The 18,417-nt window shown below is 33.7% G+C and overlaps 1 protein-coding gene across 1 annotated transcript in view; it reads left to right on the top strand.

The window, feature by feature from the left end:
- LOC106072911 (uncharacterized) overlaps nt 1-18,417 on the top strand; it is a 39,266-nt gene that overhangs the window by 13,874 nt on the left and 6,975 nt on the right. Inside the window, exons 3-12 of the mRNA XM_013233366.2 lie at nt 7,383-9,144; nt 11,855-11,990; nt 12,107-12,194; nt 13,795-13,959; nt 14,589-14,805; nt 14,989-15,126; nt 15,747-15,868; nt 16,166-17,043; nt 17,228-17,471; nt 18,155-18,269. Of these exons, the coding sequence (XP_013088820.2) occupies nt 7,410-9,144; nt 11,855-11,990; nt 12,107-12,194; nt 13,795-13,959; nt 14,589-14,805; nt 14,989-15,126; nt 15,747-15,868; nt 16,166-17,043; nt 17,228-17,471; nt 18,155-18,269 (3,838 nt within the window). The 5' untranslated portion in view covers nt 7,383-7,409. The remainder of the gene's footprint in view (nt 1-7,382; nt 9,145-11,854; nt 11,991-12,106; nt 12,195-13,794; nt 13,960-14,588; nt 14,806-14,988; nt 15,127-15,746; nt 15,869-16,165; nt 17,044-17,227; nt 17,472-18,154; nt 18,270-18,417) is intronic.

Here is an 18,417-nt window from a genome sequence, read left to right as displayed (position 1 = left end):
GGAGAGTCACTTCTTGATGCTAAATCTGGTTTTATGAGAGTCACTTCTTGATGCTAAGTCTGGTTTTAGGAGAGTCACTTGATGCTAAATCTGGTTTTAAGAGAGTCACTTCTTGATGCTAAGTCTGATTTTAGAAGAGTCACTTCTTAATGCTAAGTCTGGTTTTAGGATTGTCACTTCTTGATGCTAAATCTGGTTTTAAGAGAGTCACTTCTTGATGCTAAGTCTGATTTTAGAAGAGTCACTTCTTAATGCTAAGTCTGGTTTTAGGATTGTCACTTCTTGATGCTAATTTAAGTCTGGTTTAAGATATATTTTTCTTGATGCTAACTTTGGTTTAAGATGCCGAGTCTGTTCTTTGAACGGTGTGAATTTTAAAGTCTTAGAAATACAAACAAGGTTTGTGAAAATCCCATACACTGTAATGTATTCAAGTAATTAGTTCTGCTATATAGCTTTCTTTTTGTTTTGGTTGTAATTTCCAAGACTAGAGCTCCTAAAAAAATAATAAAAAATTGACGACTTCGGTTTGGTTCAGTAGGCCGTTATCACAAAAAGTGCCAGTATGAAGGATATTGTCATAATCTGTATACCACAGTTTTCTAAACACTGACATTGAGTTGTCTTATTAGTAAGACCGAGTGTAGATATAGAAACACATTGGCTCCCAGTTGGACTGAACAGCGTGAAGATCGTATTAAGTTTCAGCCACGTGTAACATGTGTTTGGCTTTTAGAGTCTGACCTTCGTTACTACATTTGTATGCTCCTACACTTCAAGGATGGAAGGAAAAGTTGGTTGCAAGTTCGTCGCAATTCAAATTGTTATGGGCTAATATCATCTTACTAATTATTACTTCTCATTAGCCACAGAACATTACAAAATAGAAATATGCTTAATAACTAGTTTCACTTGAATACAATGGCACTTTATTTATCACTGGGAAATCCGTCCAGTCTTCCTAAAACGTCGCTATTTCTAACTACCCGGTACTATTCAAAACAGCCTACTTCTAGATCAGTGATTCCCAAAGTGGTCTATATAGACCCCCAGGGGTCTACGAAGATTTTCAAGGGGTCTACGAAAGTGAAAAAACAAATTGGGGGTCCATGAGATGTCCAAGGGGGTCTATGATAATAGATTTCATATAAGCAGGTCGTGACTTTAATTTTTACATCCCATTAATGTAATTCTTCACACTATATATAATTTTAACTTAGTTTATCATTTAAATATTTATCCTGTTATTCAAACGAAAAATTGTTTTATTTAATTTCAATACTTATTAAAATAACTTAATTTTGTCTTCATGTAAATAATGTTTAACAAAAAGAAATGTAGACTGTCTAACAGTTGATTATATAAAATTGTTCATTCTTTCCTTGTCAACCAAGCGGTTACCGATTGCCTTTTTTATGACGATATGAAACTAATTACGCTTGAGGATCATCTGCGACAATATCACCCAGATAAAAAGATATAGATTTGAAAAACTTTTGAACATTCAAAGATAAAGTTCAGAAAAGACCCACAAAATCTCTATTCAACATTATGTAGAGAAGATGGTGTTTTATGAGTCTTACAATATCTGTTAACTTATAGCAAAATAAGGGTGTGGTGCTAGTGGTTAAGCGCTTGGCTTCCGTAATTGGGGTCCTGGGTTCGAATCTCTGTGAATTTTGAATTTCAGGATTTTCAGGGCTCCCCTGAGTCCACCCATCTCTAATGGGTACCTGAATTATGTTAGGAAAAGTAAAGGCGGTTGGTCGTTGGCCCACATGACACCCGGCTCGTTAACCGTTGGCCAAAGAAAAAGATGACCATAACATCATCACAATGTCTGAAAGGGGAAATTTACTTATGGCAAAATGAGGAAAACACCATAGGTACAACTTTGATTTTTACCAGCCGTTGTAGTTTTAAAACCTGTTTTACACAAACCCACATCTGATATTATTATAAGAATTTCTTTAAGCAACAATACAGTTCAAGGTTGCTTCGGTGGCAAGAGTAATAAAATTAAAAGCTTCATTTGTAATTCGACATATATAATTTTGGGCTCAGCAGCGTCACAGGTTCTGACAGGATGTAGTGGTGTGTGCTGCAAACTGCATTATGGTCACCGGCTCCTTATTTTTCCTCAAGTTAACCCACAAAACCTTTCCCGTGTTTGAGTTGCAAGACATGAGAGTTTTGAATTCAGTTTTACTTCTGCTAGGTTGGTAGCCAGCCAAGACTAATGAGCCCTTCATGCGCGGACACAATATTTGAGTAACTCGTGAAACGTCAACAAATACACGAGAAACTGCTCTTTGCGAAAATTCTTACAATGATACTAAAGGCCATTGTGTTTGGAGATTCCAGCAATACATATTGCTATTTTAATTGGTTCTGAATTTTATCAATAAAAAGAGAGATCTCTAAAATCTCTAATATGTAGCTTTAAATTACTTTTTCACTTTTCAACTCTCTACAGATAGAAATTAGGAGACGTTTTGGCTGAGCGGTAAAGTGCGTGGCTTCTGAACCGGGGGTCCTGAGTTTGAATCCTGTTGAAGACTTGGATTTTTAATTTCGGGATCTTTTGGGCGCCTCTGAGGCCACCCAGCTCTAATGGGTACCTGACATTAGTTGGGGAAAGTAAAGGCTGTTGGTCGTTGTGCTGGCCACATGACACCCTCGATAATCGTAGGCCACAGAAACAGATGACCTTTACATCATCTGCTCTACAGACCACAAGGTCTGAGGGAACTTTACTTTACTTTTTGTACAGATAGAAATTAGTTTTTAAAATGTTGAATTTGCAAAAATTTGAAAGTTAAGCAGGGGGTCTACCGATAACCAGAAAACATGGCAAGGGGTCTACGAGACAAAAAAGTTTGGGAACCACTGTTCTAGATGAACGCCTTGTTGGTCTCTTGTTCGCCTAAGTCTACTACGTCATTAGTCTGTTTTTCTACGTCACTACTTTTACCGTCGCTAAAATGTGTCTAACAAAACTAACCTACTCTCTAAACTAGTACATTACAAAGTGCTTCGAGTTGTAGAATGGTGTGAATGCAGAATGAATGAACACAAATCAATAAAAGAAATTAACCAATTAGTTAACTAATTATTTGTTAAGAATTATTTTGCTTGGTATCGAGCAAGGGAAATAAAATGTTACTTATTGAGAGATGTGTATGTGGAGCTATTCCCCTTATTACGTTTGATACACGTTTTTTTTTCTTTCCCACTTTCAATTCTCGTATCAAGTGAAAACTTTGCACAATAATTCATTGTCGATGACAATACATGTATCAATAAAAGAAAATACCGATTAATTAATCAATTGGTGATAATTAATTATTTTGTATATAGAAAAGGGAGCTTGTTCATGCAGTCATTGGCAAAAAACAAATCCCATTTGGGCAGCTGTTTGAGACAAACATCCATAAAAAAGCTAAAAAGATTCTAGAAATAAGAAATCACCCTTTGGGTCAGGATTTTTTTTATTTTACCATCACAAAAGAGATACAAGACACAGATAGCAAAGACAAACAGACAAAACACTCTTTTGTTTCCCTGGCAATCAAATCATTAAATAGAAACAATTTGATCTAAACTTTTCACATGTAAATTATGAGTGAGTCTGGTGTGAATGTACATTTCGTTTTGTTTTTTCTAGTTACAATGTTTTGCTTGATGTAATGCACAAATTGTAAGACAAATTTCCTTACGGACACTAAAGATTATTATTATTATTTTGCGTTTCCTCCACTTAGATAAGCTTTGTTTAAAAGAATAGATTGTTCTACATTTTGCTTGTTTCTTGAAATATTCTCAACACCCACATCACGAACCAACTCTCACAAATCATACCACTCGTCAGTTTGTGTGATTTGGCTATTGAGTGTCGAGACGAAGCCTCTTTGACCAGCATGCTGGCTCCTCAGATCAGAAATGAGAAGTTTTTCAATCGGCCTCCGTCAACTGGAAGCTCATTAAATGACAACCGTCACGGGATCTCTGCTCCTTGAGCCTCCCCGGGGTCGGACTGGGTGTCGAAATCGGTCCTGGCATTACCATACGAACCGACCCACAAGTTACGTGTCATATGACGTACATCTATTGGTACCTGTCCTCACAATATATACATTTTGATCATCGAAAGCTGAACGCATATATACAAACGTGGTTTTTTGAGTTACGTATTCTATTTCTATATGTATCTAGACTCAGAGGCTATAAATGAAATCTCAATTTGCAAAAAAAAAAATCATCTTCCATACAATCGCAACGTTAGTTATTTTTAATGGAATGCTTGATTGTATGCTTTTACAACTATTTGTTGTGACTAAAATAGTCATACATATAACTTAAAAATGGAGCGACCAACAGTTCCTTCTACTCACTTATACTGTATACATTAACAAATCCACATTCACGGAACAAGGTCTCTCATTAAAAAATCACATTAACGGGACTTGCTGTCATTCAAAGTGGCCCATTGGGGTACCGGTCCACCAGGCATTTGCCCGAATGCCCATATAGCTGGTACGCCCCTGAGCCACCCCATTCCACGGCAGCAAACGATGTGATGTTTCGTTTTTCTGTTCGCCTTTCCTTAAGGCCTCTAACCATCCGACTCCGAACACACACATACTGCGAGACATGCACAGTTCCAAGTCTAGTACCCTTTGATTTATAATCCAATCATGCTTGATCTTGTAATGTAGACGATGGATGAAATTGATGCGTCCATCTTAGCAACCATTTGATCGCACACTCACGATCACACCTTTCCTGATTTCAAAGTAAACAAAAAAAATGACCCTATTCCTTTAACAACAACAAAAAAAAGGACAAATATATTAGGCCTACCTTTGTAGGACTTCTATTTATTGACCTAAGACTAAAGCACGCTCATAACAAAATAGCTGCCGACTTAAAAATGCGGAGGTTCTTCGATTGTCCACTAGCGTTGTCTAAACCTTATTTCAACTCGACCACAGATAATGCCTTCTAGGTTTTTGTTTGTTTTGTTTTTTTGGTTGTTTTTTTTTTTAAAGAAGAAAAAACTACTTCATCAATTAGCCCTCGCGTCTCCCAATTATCGCCTTGTGTTTACCTTTTGGACAGATAAAAACAACAGTACTTAAACACAAATACAAGTGTACCTCCCCCCCCCCCCTCCTTTTTTTTTTTGGTCTGCCAACCCGTAGTGTTCCATATAACTTCTTATTTCGGTGCTAGGTAACGGCTTATAAGGAAGCCGACATGTCACAGCGAGTTCGTCTAGGACACAGCGTAGCAGACGTGTAAATACCTGCCAATGAGGGGGGGGTTATGTCCAATCTATGTTGTTTTTAAATATGTTTCTATGGTTAAGATAATGAAATGGATTTCTAACATATCGACGTCTGCTCTAATTACCATACAGTACACAATCCGCTGGTGTGCTGTTTTCCTTAAGCACACGATAGTTGTGTGTGTAGTTATGAAGGTTATCGGGGGGAAGGGAGAATAACTCGTCTGCGTGTAATACGATTTTATGTTTCAAAATTTAGGGCAACTCAGGTAAAAAAAAAAATTGAGTTAGAAGTGAAATTACCTATCACGTGACAGAGTAGAGGCTATGTTATACCACCTTTTGTTCTTTGTTTTATAGATTGGGAACACGGCTTCAGTTGTTGGGTTGTGTGTCAAATTCAAGCTATGCATTTATGCTATGCTCTATTATATTGACACCAATAATTTAGTCATAGGACATTTAGATTTGATATAGCCATTTCTATCATGTGAATGTAGCAGTAGAGTCTATATACCATTACTTAGTGCTAGTGACTGTGGCATTAAATAATATCAGCCATTAGAAGTCATATAATTGTGTTCAATAACATAATCCCTTTTTCAATCATGTGATGTTACATGTTAAAAATAGCTCCATTACTTCCTATTTATAATTGGAAGCAATAGTCAATATATAGTCCTATTCCTCTCAAAATACAATCACATCATTTTTAAGAAGAAAAAAAAAATAGTTTCTTGTAAAATGTGTTTCTGAGATTTTCCTAGTGATAAATAGCCATGTCAATTTCAGGAAAAAGTTTTTACTTCATAACTGTATTTGAAATCCTTCTAAATCTTAAATTCTTGATTGATTAAGTCCTAGAAGTACATAGGAGCCCTAGAACCTAGCATTGAAAAATAAATCATTCCTGTAGCTCCCCTTCCCTTCCACTATGTCACTTCTCCCCTCCCTCCCCTCATAACAAACTTGAACATTTTTTGATTGAAAAGCTCAGTTTTGAAAAAGTCAGTCATCCATTTCAGTAACATGTTGTTACAAATTTAGATAGTTAGACTGTAAAAAAAAATATGTTGGCTGTATTTAGCATAGCTAATGGTGTGCTTGAGACCTGATTCAATAAGTATATGTAAGTTTTCAGTTGGTTTGTGTTTCAAGACTTGAATTTCAACACTCAGTTTAGCAGACAAAAAAAAAAACACATTTCTGTTCAATGTATGGATATAGATGTGTACTTTGACCTAGTAAGTAAGGTGGTAGTGTCTTTTTTTATATATATATATAAATATACTTTTTTCTATAATAACAAAAATACCTGTAAAACCTTGTAAATTTAAGGCTAAGAAATTATTTATATCTCTACTGAAACAAACAAAAAAAAATGTGATGATATCTGACTGAGATAAGCCTTACACTAGTTGTGATAGTTGATTTTTTTATTTCACACTGTGGACATTAAGCTATAATTCTTTTCTTTCTTTCATTTTGTGTGTGTGTGATATAGTTTAAAACTTCATATTGGTTTTATTGAACAAGGTAATAGATTGCACTGGGGAAATGTGTTGTTAGTGTGTTCATAGATTGACTGTTTCATTCTTTAGGATTGCAGTCTTGTACATTTATGTTAAGATAATGGCTACTAATTCTGAAATAACCTTTTTTTTTAAAACTAAATGAGTAAATTTATGTATGTGTAGTTAAGAATATCATCATTTAATCTTTTGTTGGTTTACCTTATCAGTATTATTATCTTGAAGTTCATACAAATCAGCATGGTATGTTTAATGTAAAAGGGCAACAAAACATAAATAGATAATGTCTCTGGATATCAGAATTCATGACAATAAAATTGCATTTAATACTGAAAAAGGGAAAGGATTGTACTTAGTTATAAGGAATGTTGTTACTTTTTTTCAAAAATAAAATACATTAGTGTACTTTAAATTTAGGAATGACTGTACTTTAAGTTATGGAATGAGTAGTGTAGGTGATAAGGGATTTGTTGTTGTTGGTGTTTTTTTTAATAATGGACTTTTTGTATTGCCTACACAGTTCTTTTAAAAAAGGAAAAATATTTTTTTTTTTTTTCCAGCTCATTCTTTTCCTGTGATGGAAAATAATGGCTACATTCTCGCTAGGAAAGTTAGATGCTATTTGTGCCCGTCTAAAATCTACCCAGCAGTCTCAGAATGCAGAAGTTACCAGGGCTCAGGCCAAGGTCACCACGGCATCACCTAAAAAAATATGTGATAACAATGAGGCTTCAGCAGGTGGAAATGACTCAGAGCCCCTTCCTGCAAAATATTCTAGGCATAGTATAATTAAAGAATGCGCAGGGAGTGTCACTACTGAAAAGAACAAAGTACACAAAGGTGTGGTGCCCTCTCCAAATTGTGAAGACAAATGTGTCAGTACTATCCCCAAAAACAATAATAACAATGTTGAGACAACTGACTACAACGAAACAGCTTCTTCTTCTACTACCCCTTCTTCATGCTCAACATTCCAAACTGCTGACTCCACCACTGCTGATTCCTTGGTCTCGTCCACAACAGGAGACATTCCTAACCATGATGGCACCTGGGATAAGTTTATACTAAACCTCACCGTCCAGCAATCTGGCAGCTCTAGTCCTGAAAGGAATCCCTCCAGTGCTCAAAAAAATGCACCACCCTTGTTTTCTCTTTCTGCATCTTCAAAACTGCTGCAGGACAACAGCACCGCTTGTGATCCACATAACTCGTCACACCTTGAAAGTGATCCACAGAACACTTCACATATTGATAATGTTCTGCCTTCTGGTTGTGAAACTAATTGCCCTGAGGCAGATAACTCTGCCAGTAACCATGATGTCATTTCTTCATCTACATCATTCCCATTTCAGAATGTAGATACATCAGCTAATGTTGAAACTTTAAAAAGTGATCCACCTGCCAATGTTAAAACCTCACAGAACCCACCTTTTAGTGGTAACATAGGGAAAGCTAAGAATGAAGACAGCAGTGAAAAAAGAGAAATATCTATCAATGCTGAACCTTTTCAGAACCTAGAACCTAATAGCACAAGCACCGAATCAGTATCAATGAATGGAGTAGAATGCATATCACAGCCATTGTCAGAATATGACTGCAAATCAAAACCATCGTCAGGTGTATCTGGCTTCTCTAGTAAAGTATCTCCCACATGTCCTAGTCTTCCTGCCACTGGTAGAAGAAAAAGTCGTAAGGCAGCTAAGCCCCAAAGACAGATGAAAGATAATTTTTATTTTGACTTCTCAGATGCAGACCTTGAGACTAGTTCATTTGACAAAAGCAATATTTTATGTGATAATTCGGAACTAGTAATAGCTACTTCTACCAAGGCAGTGATTAAGACACCAACAGCGGATGATTTATTGAAAGATGATTTATTGTGTCCCACCCATCAATCTACACCTATGACTTTGTCTGACATTCCAATGAGGCATTTGACAAGTGAAAATGGTCATTGTTTAATAGGCCAGTCTGAAAGAGCTAGAGCCAGTAAAAATGCTAGAAAGAAATCTAAAGAATTATCCAAGTACTCTAGCTCCCCTCTTGATCTAACAGACTCCAAAGTTCTTGTTGATTATGCCCAGAATACTATGAATGAACTGCTTGGAATTTATGGGTTTGGGGGCTCAGAGGCCAAAAATATGTTACTCCAGAACTTTCAAAATTCACCTGAAGAAAAGTCATCATTAGCAGTAGCTCTGGAGACAGTTAATTCTCAAAATAGGGATAGATTTGAGAGTTCACTTGGACCAGATCATGAAGTTGATATTAGTAATACACTTATAAAAAAGAGCCCCAGTTCTCAGCAACTAGCTAGTTCAGGTAAGTTCTTAAATATTCCAGCTCTTCTCTAGTAATTTACTAATGTTCTTAGTCAGTGCTAAACAGTAGATTCATTACATGATTTTAAAAAATGTTTCTATAATCATATAGTTTTCCAACTATGAGAAGCAGTGGTATTGCTGGGTTTTAAGAGTTTGAGAATACTGGAGGTTCATACAAATGTTGGGAAGCAGAGTAATAAAATAACTATACGAAAAGAAACTTTCGGGGCGGGGTATAATAAAAGGAATCATACACATTTTATACTGTCATAAAAAAAAGTCTAATCATAAAATTTTTATAAATAAAGTTCATAATTTTGTGCACAAATCCTTCTAGCTAATGTTTAACTTCATTGTTATGACAATTAGTGACAGTTAAAGGTATCAGCATACATAGCATGCAGTTCAAGGACCAACATTTTTTTTTTCATGATTTATGTCTCTGTGGCATAGATCCAAGCCAAATAACTCAACTAAACAGATGTTTTAAGTTGTTAGTCTCTATAACATCACCCTAGATCCCTAATTTTATTTTACCCATATGTTAATAAAGTGTTAAATACTATCATTCCATTGTATCCTATCATATTTGTTACAAAGCTTATATCAAAAGGATCTAGAATCATAAAATTTTTTAAGTTCTTTTTTTCAAAACAAAACAAAATGTCTTTTCATGCGAATAAAAATACCATTTTTTCTAATTCTTGAAAGACATTTTATTCCCTTAGCTTTTCATTAGTATAGTGCTTTCTTGGTTATCACCAAAGTCCAGTTAAATTTTACAGAAGAGTGAAATACATTACTTTTGTTAAAAGCAAGCTCACTGTCTGATTTCAAAAGAAGGGCTATTTTTTTAGCCCTTCATCCAAGCATGATTAGCACATTCTAGGGCTAGAGAATCTGATCTTAAGGTTTTTAATTGTCCATGCCATACAAATTCAGTTATGTAGGCTTGTTATATCTATAATATATTTACAAAGGCCCTGACATTATTCATCACTAATTATTCTCCCAATTGGAATGGATGGGAAAAAAATTTAACCTGTTATTATTTACTTTGTGCCGAGAACAGCCCATTTCATGATCAAAACAGCAGTGATTAATTTACCTCACATTGACTTTTTTTTTGCAGTTTCATTTCAGTACATATTTATAAAACGAACATTATTATGATTAAAAGCACAAAGAATCTACTTCCTTTTGCTCCAACTTTTAATGATTGGTATCATGCATTTCCTGTTTTTTTTAAACCATGTATTTATAGATCTAGTTGAAATTAACAAAAGCAATTAATAAAACCAAACATTTTATTTTTCGAAGTTTGCTGCCTTTAAAGCATTATATAATTATGACTAGATCTAGACCAAAATGTATTCTAGATCTAAAACTAAAACCTTAACTAATTCTCAGAATGAATATTAGGACCTAATAATCAATAGTTTTTTTAAAGTATGGTATATTTCTGAAGGGAGGGTGGGGGTTAACATATTTTTTTTCAATAATTGGAATTTCACCCAGTTATTCTTTAGCATAGGTCTACATATTATAATGTTACTACAATTAGAATTTGTAATATTAGAGTTATAAATAAGCTGATTCTTAACACTTCAGTTTTAACTTATATAATTTTCAGCATTTCATTCAGATTTTGCTAAGGTTGAGAAATAGATAGTCCTTGAAGGATTAATGTGGATGACATGGCCTAAAATAGTTTTACATATTTTGATTGTTCCTTCAGAATTAAACATTATTACATCCTTACCCAAATCTCCATAGAGATGGTGGGGCATCAGAGTGTGCTGGGTTTAAACCGGGATCATTGAGACAATAGTCCAGAGTGCAAACAGCACAATGTGCCAAATAAACATAACCAAGAGAGGGGGGAGTAAAGTGATACTAAAATAAATGTGTCAAAAGTAGATGTGTGTATGGGTGATGGAGGACATTCCAGTTCAACTTAAGAGACTAGAATTCACTGGCCAAAAGTAAGTTAGTTAAAGGTTTATTTGTGGGATATTTCAATGGAAGTGGAAATAAGGAAAAGAGTTCTGGCCAGAATATTGTGTTGGAGAATGTACGATGCGCTGGATGGAATACAAAATAAAAGGAGATTCTGGTCATTTATTAGACATGGGAAAAAAGGGGTAATGGTAAGGGTCAAAATAAATAGTAATTACCCTGGAAACAAATTGACAGGGTTAGCTGGTATTTAATGATAGTTTAATGATAGTTAACTGCATTATAAACCCATCCCACACTTTCTTAAACTTTCCCACAACATCCATATTGTTTCCTGTACTGAAAAAAAAAAAAGATTCTTAGCAGTCATTTGAACTCTTTAAATTGCATAATTTAAAATCTTATTTCCTTAGCACTGGTTTAAACTTTTTAAAGTAGAAACGTAATTTAAAAACATACAGAGCATACAAATTAATGCTGACAAAGTCAACAGAGATAATCAGAGCCCAAAATTGTGTCTCATATACTATCAACCCTAACTAGCTAAAGTTGATGATGGAGTAGCGCATACATTTGGTTTGGGTCTGAATAACTGCATCTCTTGTTCTTATTTTATGGTCAAAAACTATTCATAACTATAAATTATTTGGATACTTGCTAACTAGATCTAAATCTAGCAGCTGACTTGAACCATAGCTGAAAAGATAATTTTCTGTTAAAGCTAAAGATAATACTGTCCCATATTTCAGAAACTACTAATGCTATGGAATCTGCCAGTAAAAAGTTTGTTGTACAGGATTCCATCACAAAATCTTTGTCAGGTCGGAAAAAACACTACACACATAAGCCCATCAACTCTGCAGACTTCAACAAACACATCAAAAGGTAAAAAAATAGTTATTGGTAAGAAAATAGAGGAATAAACTCCAATGTAAATATTGTGTAGATCTACACTAACAATAAATGTGTACTACATTCCAATGGACAATTTTCCTTTATAGATATGGCACAGGCTTTGAGTGTGGTGGTAAACTCTGTCAAGACTTGGGATACAGGGAACATTATCATTGCGTGGATTGTCCACACAAAGTAAGCAATTTTTTTTATTTTAATTATCATTAGCTTAGAGAACAGAAAATAGCAGTTTGTTGTTTGTTTTTTCTTAGAGTGAACACAAAAATGTGGTTAATTTGATGAAAGTGGGATGTGTGGTATAAACCACTTGGCTGCCTATAATAAGGCTCAAGTTCAAATCCCAACTCAAGGTCATTTGTTTTTGCTAAGCGCCTGAAGGTAGTATGGAAACCTTCTTCCAGATAGCCCCTCGACAAATGAATCCACAAAAGAGATTGGACATGAGTGCACTATAGCATGAAAGATGCTGTGTACAAAAACAATTAAAAGAATTTTTATTTTTTTTTAAATTGTGGAAACAGTTATTGAGCTACAAATTCAAATGTTAAAATTAATCCGAAAATCATTTCAATCTGAGGCAGATTAGCATATATTTAACATTGGCTACAACATATCTTGAAAAGTCTTGATTTTTATTAACCTCAAAAAAATTTTTAAAGTTTAAAGTTTTTATCCTATGGATAAATATCTCTTATTAAAATTTAATTTGCTATTTAAAAAATGCTTTAAATTTATGTGCTTTAATCTTAAAGCAAATAAAAGCTCTTTAATCAATTTGTATATATTCAAGATAATAAAATATTGTTGTTTTTTTTTAAGATTTATTTAATATAATGGTATAATTGAAATGTAACACTCAATTACTGTTGTAAATCCTTCACATGCTCTTCATATTATACAACTATGCAAATGTATAAAACCTACATTTGCTTTCTCTTTGTGTCTTTCAAAGATATTGGATTTTTAGTCTCTAAGAGAATGAGTACATTCTAAATTTAGAATTTAAAGTATTTTTAGATTTTAGAATATTGTTAAAGTGTATCATTTTTCACCATACAAATGTTGTTGATCATATTAAGTTTAACAATGACACAGTCAATGTTTATTGTTGTTTTTTTTATCCCTTTTGTCAAAGTGTACATTGTGGGCATTAGTATCGGAAAAAAAAATGTATTTTAAAAAATAATTTTCAATAAAGTAGAAATGTAAATTAATAAATTCAGAAAAACATATTCAGCACCATTTTAATGAAAACGAACAGGGGATAAAGCTTTTAAAATTTTATTTTAAATAATTAACAAAGCTACCATTCACTAGGAAACCATGAATATTTTAAATAGATATTTGATCTTAACTTGCTGTGCATGTTTTATGTGATCTCATTTATAAATAAAGATTTTAGATGTCTATTGTAACTCCTCAAGTTCAGGTCAGAACTGAAATTTTTTTAGACATTGATTTTTATATTACTAAAATCAGATCTCCTTTAATGGCAAATTAGTTGTTTAATTATTTTACTATATGAAAAAAATTATTTATACATATTGACAATCAATTTTTGTGTTTATCAAAAGATATATCTTAGCTTTTGTTCAATAAATTCATACAATTACACAGTCATTGCTTTTTTTCTTTTTGGGACGGCGAAGGGTGGTGAACATATTTTACTACTTCTTCTTTTATTAGATAAACTTGCTAAAAACTTTGATATCTGACCTTCAATCTTCTTACACTTAAACTCACAATGGAATTTTTTTTTTTCCAATTAATTAAGGTTCTTCTTCGCAAAGAGGAAATGTTACGTCATTATAAGTGGCATAAGAAAAGACAAGACTCCCTCCAACATGGTTTTATGCGCTACAGTCCGACAGATGACTGTAGTAAGAAATATGGCAGCTGTACTCATAATGGAAGGCAAACACATTATCACTGTGTTCAGGTAGATGTTTAGTAGTAAATAGTGGTTTAGCTCATGGATTGTTGATTACAAAGCACTTAAAATAGTTTAACTTACAACTGATTGAATATAAATGTTTTACAAAATACATCTCACATCTATGCAACATTATTTTAATTTGCTCAGAATAACAGTTACAAAGAATGAGCATAAAAATTTGGTGTATTTTATTGCTATTAGTGTAATTAGGTAACTAACTCTTTGTCATTTATGAATGAGGAAATAGAAAAATGATCAACATTTTAGAGTAAAACAAAAATCCAATAAAAATTATTATAAAAAATCATCATAACATTTAACCTTTCGGCGCAATTTAGTATTTTAATTTTTATATTTACCATGGAGTATTTATTTGTAATCATATGGGTTTTAATAATTAAATGGCAAATGTAGAGCTAGTAAAAGCACAGCCTTAAATTATCAAGTTAAAACAATGCCACTTCTAATGTGCTTTGCCGGCATTGGACTTAAGATATGTTTCTTGTCTTATCTTTATTTAAAATTGTACATTATAGTAGTATCTTTTTCTGTCTAACATACCATGCTGTGGTCAACCCAGATTTTGCTATTTAGATGGAACCTCACTGTTGTCTCTCTGTCCTTATTTTCAGAATAGCTGTGATAAAGTTTACGTCAGCACATCAGATGTTCAGATGCATGCCAACTTTCACCGCAAGGACTCTGCCATTATCCAAGAAGGTTTCCAAAGGTTTAGAGCCACTGAGGACTGTGGGACTACATCCTGCATGTTCTATGGCCAGAGAACAACACACTTTCACTGCAGGAGGCCGCAATGTCATTTCACATTTAAGAATAAAGCCGACATGGGTACAACATTTGTTTGCTTATTCTTGTTCTCCTAGAAGTAAAATTAATTTAAAACCTAAATCTTGACTCACAATGTGTATGCAGTTTGATTAAATATTTACATGTCCAGTGCTTAATGTTTGCTACTTCAATTTTACTTACTCTTTAACACTTTAGGTATTATTATCCACCCTATCATTTCAGAAAAACACAAAAGTTATCACCAAAAAGACGAGATACTAAGTCGGGATGGTTTCAAGAAGTTCATGAAATATGAAGCTTGCAACTATGCTAACTGTCGCTACTCCAGTACCAGCAATCATATTCATTGCATAAGACCTGGTAGGTTTGTTTGTAGTTGATTTGTATTTATATAATACATTTTAATCAGCTTTGAAATTTTGAAACAAAAGTGTACATAGAATACCTTTATGAAACCAAAGTAATTTTCCTTTCTGAAGCCAAAGTACTTTTTCTATAAAGGGCTCAATATTTTACTAAATAAATGTTGTGTGAAAAGTTATTATTTCTCTTTGGTGAAAAATATTATTCCAACTGCAGTAAATAAAATATTTGTAGAGATTGTAGCTGTCTGCTAATCAGCTCTTTACATGGCTTTGTAGTACTAAACTATCTCACTAAATTGGTTTCTCTTATTTAAAGAAGTATAATTTAATAAAAATTATGCATCACAAACTCTTACATTGTTTAAAAATACATATGTCTGCCTAACATCACTATGTTAGTTAATAAGTTCTTTCCAAATAATTTAGAGAATATCAAACTTTTTCTTACCTAAAATTAATTTGACAAGTTTAAACAAGTATACTAATTTTGTATTTACACAATAATTTTTGATTTCTTAAAAAAAAAAAAAAAAGGATTTCTACATTGATATTTAGTCTTTTATGGCCCACAAAATTTTGGTTATATTCTCAATGAGTTGTACTTTTTTGACACAGGATGTCAGTATGTTCTACACTCATCTACTCAGCTCTACTCACACAAACGTAAACATGAGAGGAGAGACTTTGAATTTGCCTACAGAAACTTTCGTCACCTCCAACAGCTGACACCCAAAAAGGTAACTTGAATTATTTTTTTCTTAGACCAATGCAAATCAGAGGGCTCTTAATCTTTTTAGACTTCAGAACCAAATCACTTATTTTATGTCCTTTTTTTTATGAAACTATCATTTCATTAATTTAAAGCATATAATTTTCTATTACATTTGGACAAAGATGACAGGTTAAAAGGCTCATTAGTATTTTAGTTTCATCCCATAATGAATAGACTTTTAATAGTAAAACATTTACAAGGGCAAGAACTTAAAGCTTTAAATTCAAATTCAGTTTTTTTGTTTGTTTTTTTTTCAATATAGATGAAAAGAACGGGAATGAATCTGCCCAAAATGATAAATCCCACTGTTGTTGAGAACAATGTTAAGAGCTCTCCTATCTCTGGCCTCTATGCTGTACAGTCCATACCAGTCAATTCAAGCACACTGCCGATAGAGACAATAGATACAGTTTTAAATTTGAGTAACCAAAAAGCTGAACTCAAAGTGGAGGAAAGAGAGGACTCCTCGGATTTTCCAATTAATTTAGCACAAGACAAGACTGCTGTTGCTGTTGAAGAGAAAATCAAGTCAGAAGTTTCTACGCCAGATATTAGATTGCATGCTGTCTCCAGCTCATGTATTAAGAAGGAAATAGACAGTGAGCTTGAGCCAGAGGATTTGTCTCTAAAAAGTAGACCCCCAAACTTTACGGAGTCCTCTTTTAGTAGTGAAAATACTCAGGTTGAGGGTCTTCCCATGAGTAACAAACAGACAAAAAAAGAGGTTGACGACCCCAGTGTTTATGGCTATTGTGAACTAGATGATGAGACTTTGGAGGATGAAGATGATGACGACGATGATGATGACAAAGACTATGGCCTATATGAAGAGCCAACTTTGGTCAATACAGACAGAGAAGAACCAATAGAAACGTGGCATCCAGTGAATGGTACCACTAGCTGTCCTACTTCTGCAAGCTTAGAAGATCACATGCTTGGTATCACAGCTGGTGCTGCCACGTTAGGAAGCAATATTTCTTCACACAAGATCAAAGTAGAACATGTGCTGTCCAGTTCTCACCAGTCGCTCCCTGACCCATCAGTTCTATTAAGCAATAAAAGAAAAACTGCGATTGCTCATAAACATTCCTCACCAGAGAAAAGAGAGAGAGATGAATCATGGAAAAAGTACTTGATAAGGTTAGAAATCATGTTTCTGAAAGGTCACTTTTTGTAAACTTATATCCCTATTGGCATTTCTTAATTAGTGTACTTAAAATAACTTAGTTATGTTTATCACTTAGCTTAAATTTTTAATTAAGCATTTTAGAACCAAACATTCCTATTGTAATCCAATTTCTATTTTGATCTTACTTCTTGCCAGATACACAGCCAATGATGCCTGTTATTCTCGCTGCTCTTGCCTGTATAAGGATCACTACCACTGCCGGGTAGAGGGTTGCCAGGTGATATTTAAATCTAAAGATGGTGTGAGGAGCCATGCAAGGTTTCATGACCTTCAAGACAGTATCACACCTTTAGTTTACCGCCATTTCACTAGCGGCCAAGCCTGTAATGAAACAAATTGTCAGTATGACCAAAAGGAGGCTCATTATCATTGCAATTGGGTGAGTTCCTCTTACATTAACAATAATTGTTGAGAGTCGCTGCATACACCTAGACAACTAGAGTAGTTGGGAGTCACTTGCAGTCGCTGATGTAGGGTATTTTTTTTACAAATTCACTTTTAGTTTGTAAATAATTATTTTATTCTTTACTTTCTGACCTTAGAGAGCAATAGTGTTTACTCGCTGTCTGCTTCTTGTTGGTAGGAATTTTTATGACACTTTGAAAATTGCGGTTGGTAGGGGTTTTCAGCTAGCCTACAAAGACTGAAAATATTTAACTAATGCTATAACTGAATATGATTTTGATGAGAGCATTAATGTTTCAGATGTAGAATAAGGAAATAAGAGCCATTTGAGACTGATAGTAGTGATAGTGAAGAAAAAATCAATACTAGAACCAATATCTCTAAGAGTATTTTTTTTTTTTAAAGGATAGTTTTTCATGATTTTTTTTATTTTTTTTTTTCTGTGAATTTAAACAAAAAACTGATTTTTATGAAGATGATATGGAGCTAGATCCCCTCTCTTAGGGATGGGGTAGATATTTCCTGACAACTACTAAAGGGTTAAAGATAGCATACCCTAATTGATGAAGTTCTAAGTTGTAATAGAAGTAAGTGTTAAGGAGAACATGCCTACTTGTAATTTGATGTTTTGTTTTAAATCCATTTATCTTTTTTCAGACCAATTGCACTCATATTGTGCCTGACTCAGCCCCAACTTTTGCTAGATTAGAACATTATCGCATACATGAATATGCTGCAACCTATGTAGGGAAATCTAGAAGTATTATACCAGGTACTTAAATTTGTTTTTTTCTTACAAAATCGAGATCATGTTTCATAGTATATTTGCTTGTATGCTATATGTTGATACAAGTGAATGATCATCATAATAAATAGAAGTATCTGAAACAAATATTTGTGAACAAACTTACTGAAGAAAT

The sequence above is a fragment of the Biomphalaria glabrata genome, chromosome 13, assembly GCF_947242115.1.
Source record: "Biomphalaria glabrata chromosome 13, xgBioGlab47.1, whole genome shotgun sequence".
Taxonomy (NCBI): domain Eukaryota; kingdom Metazoa; phylum Mollusca; class Gastropoda; family Planorbidae; genus Biomphalaria; species Biomphalaria glabrata.
This window is presented reverse-complemented; position numbering and strand designations above follow the sequence as displayed.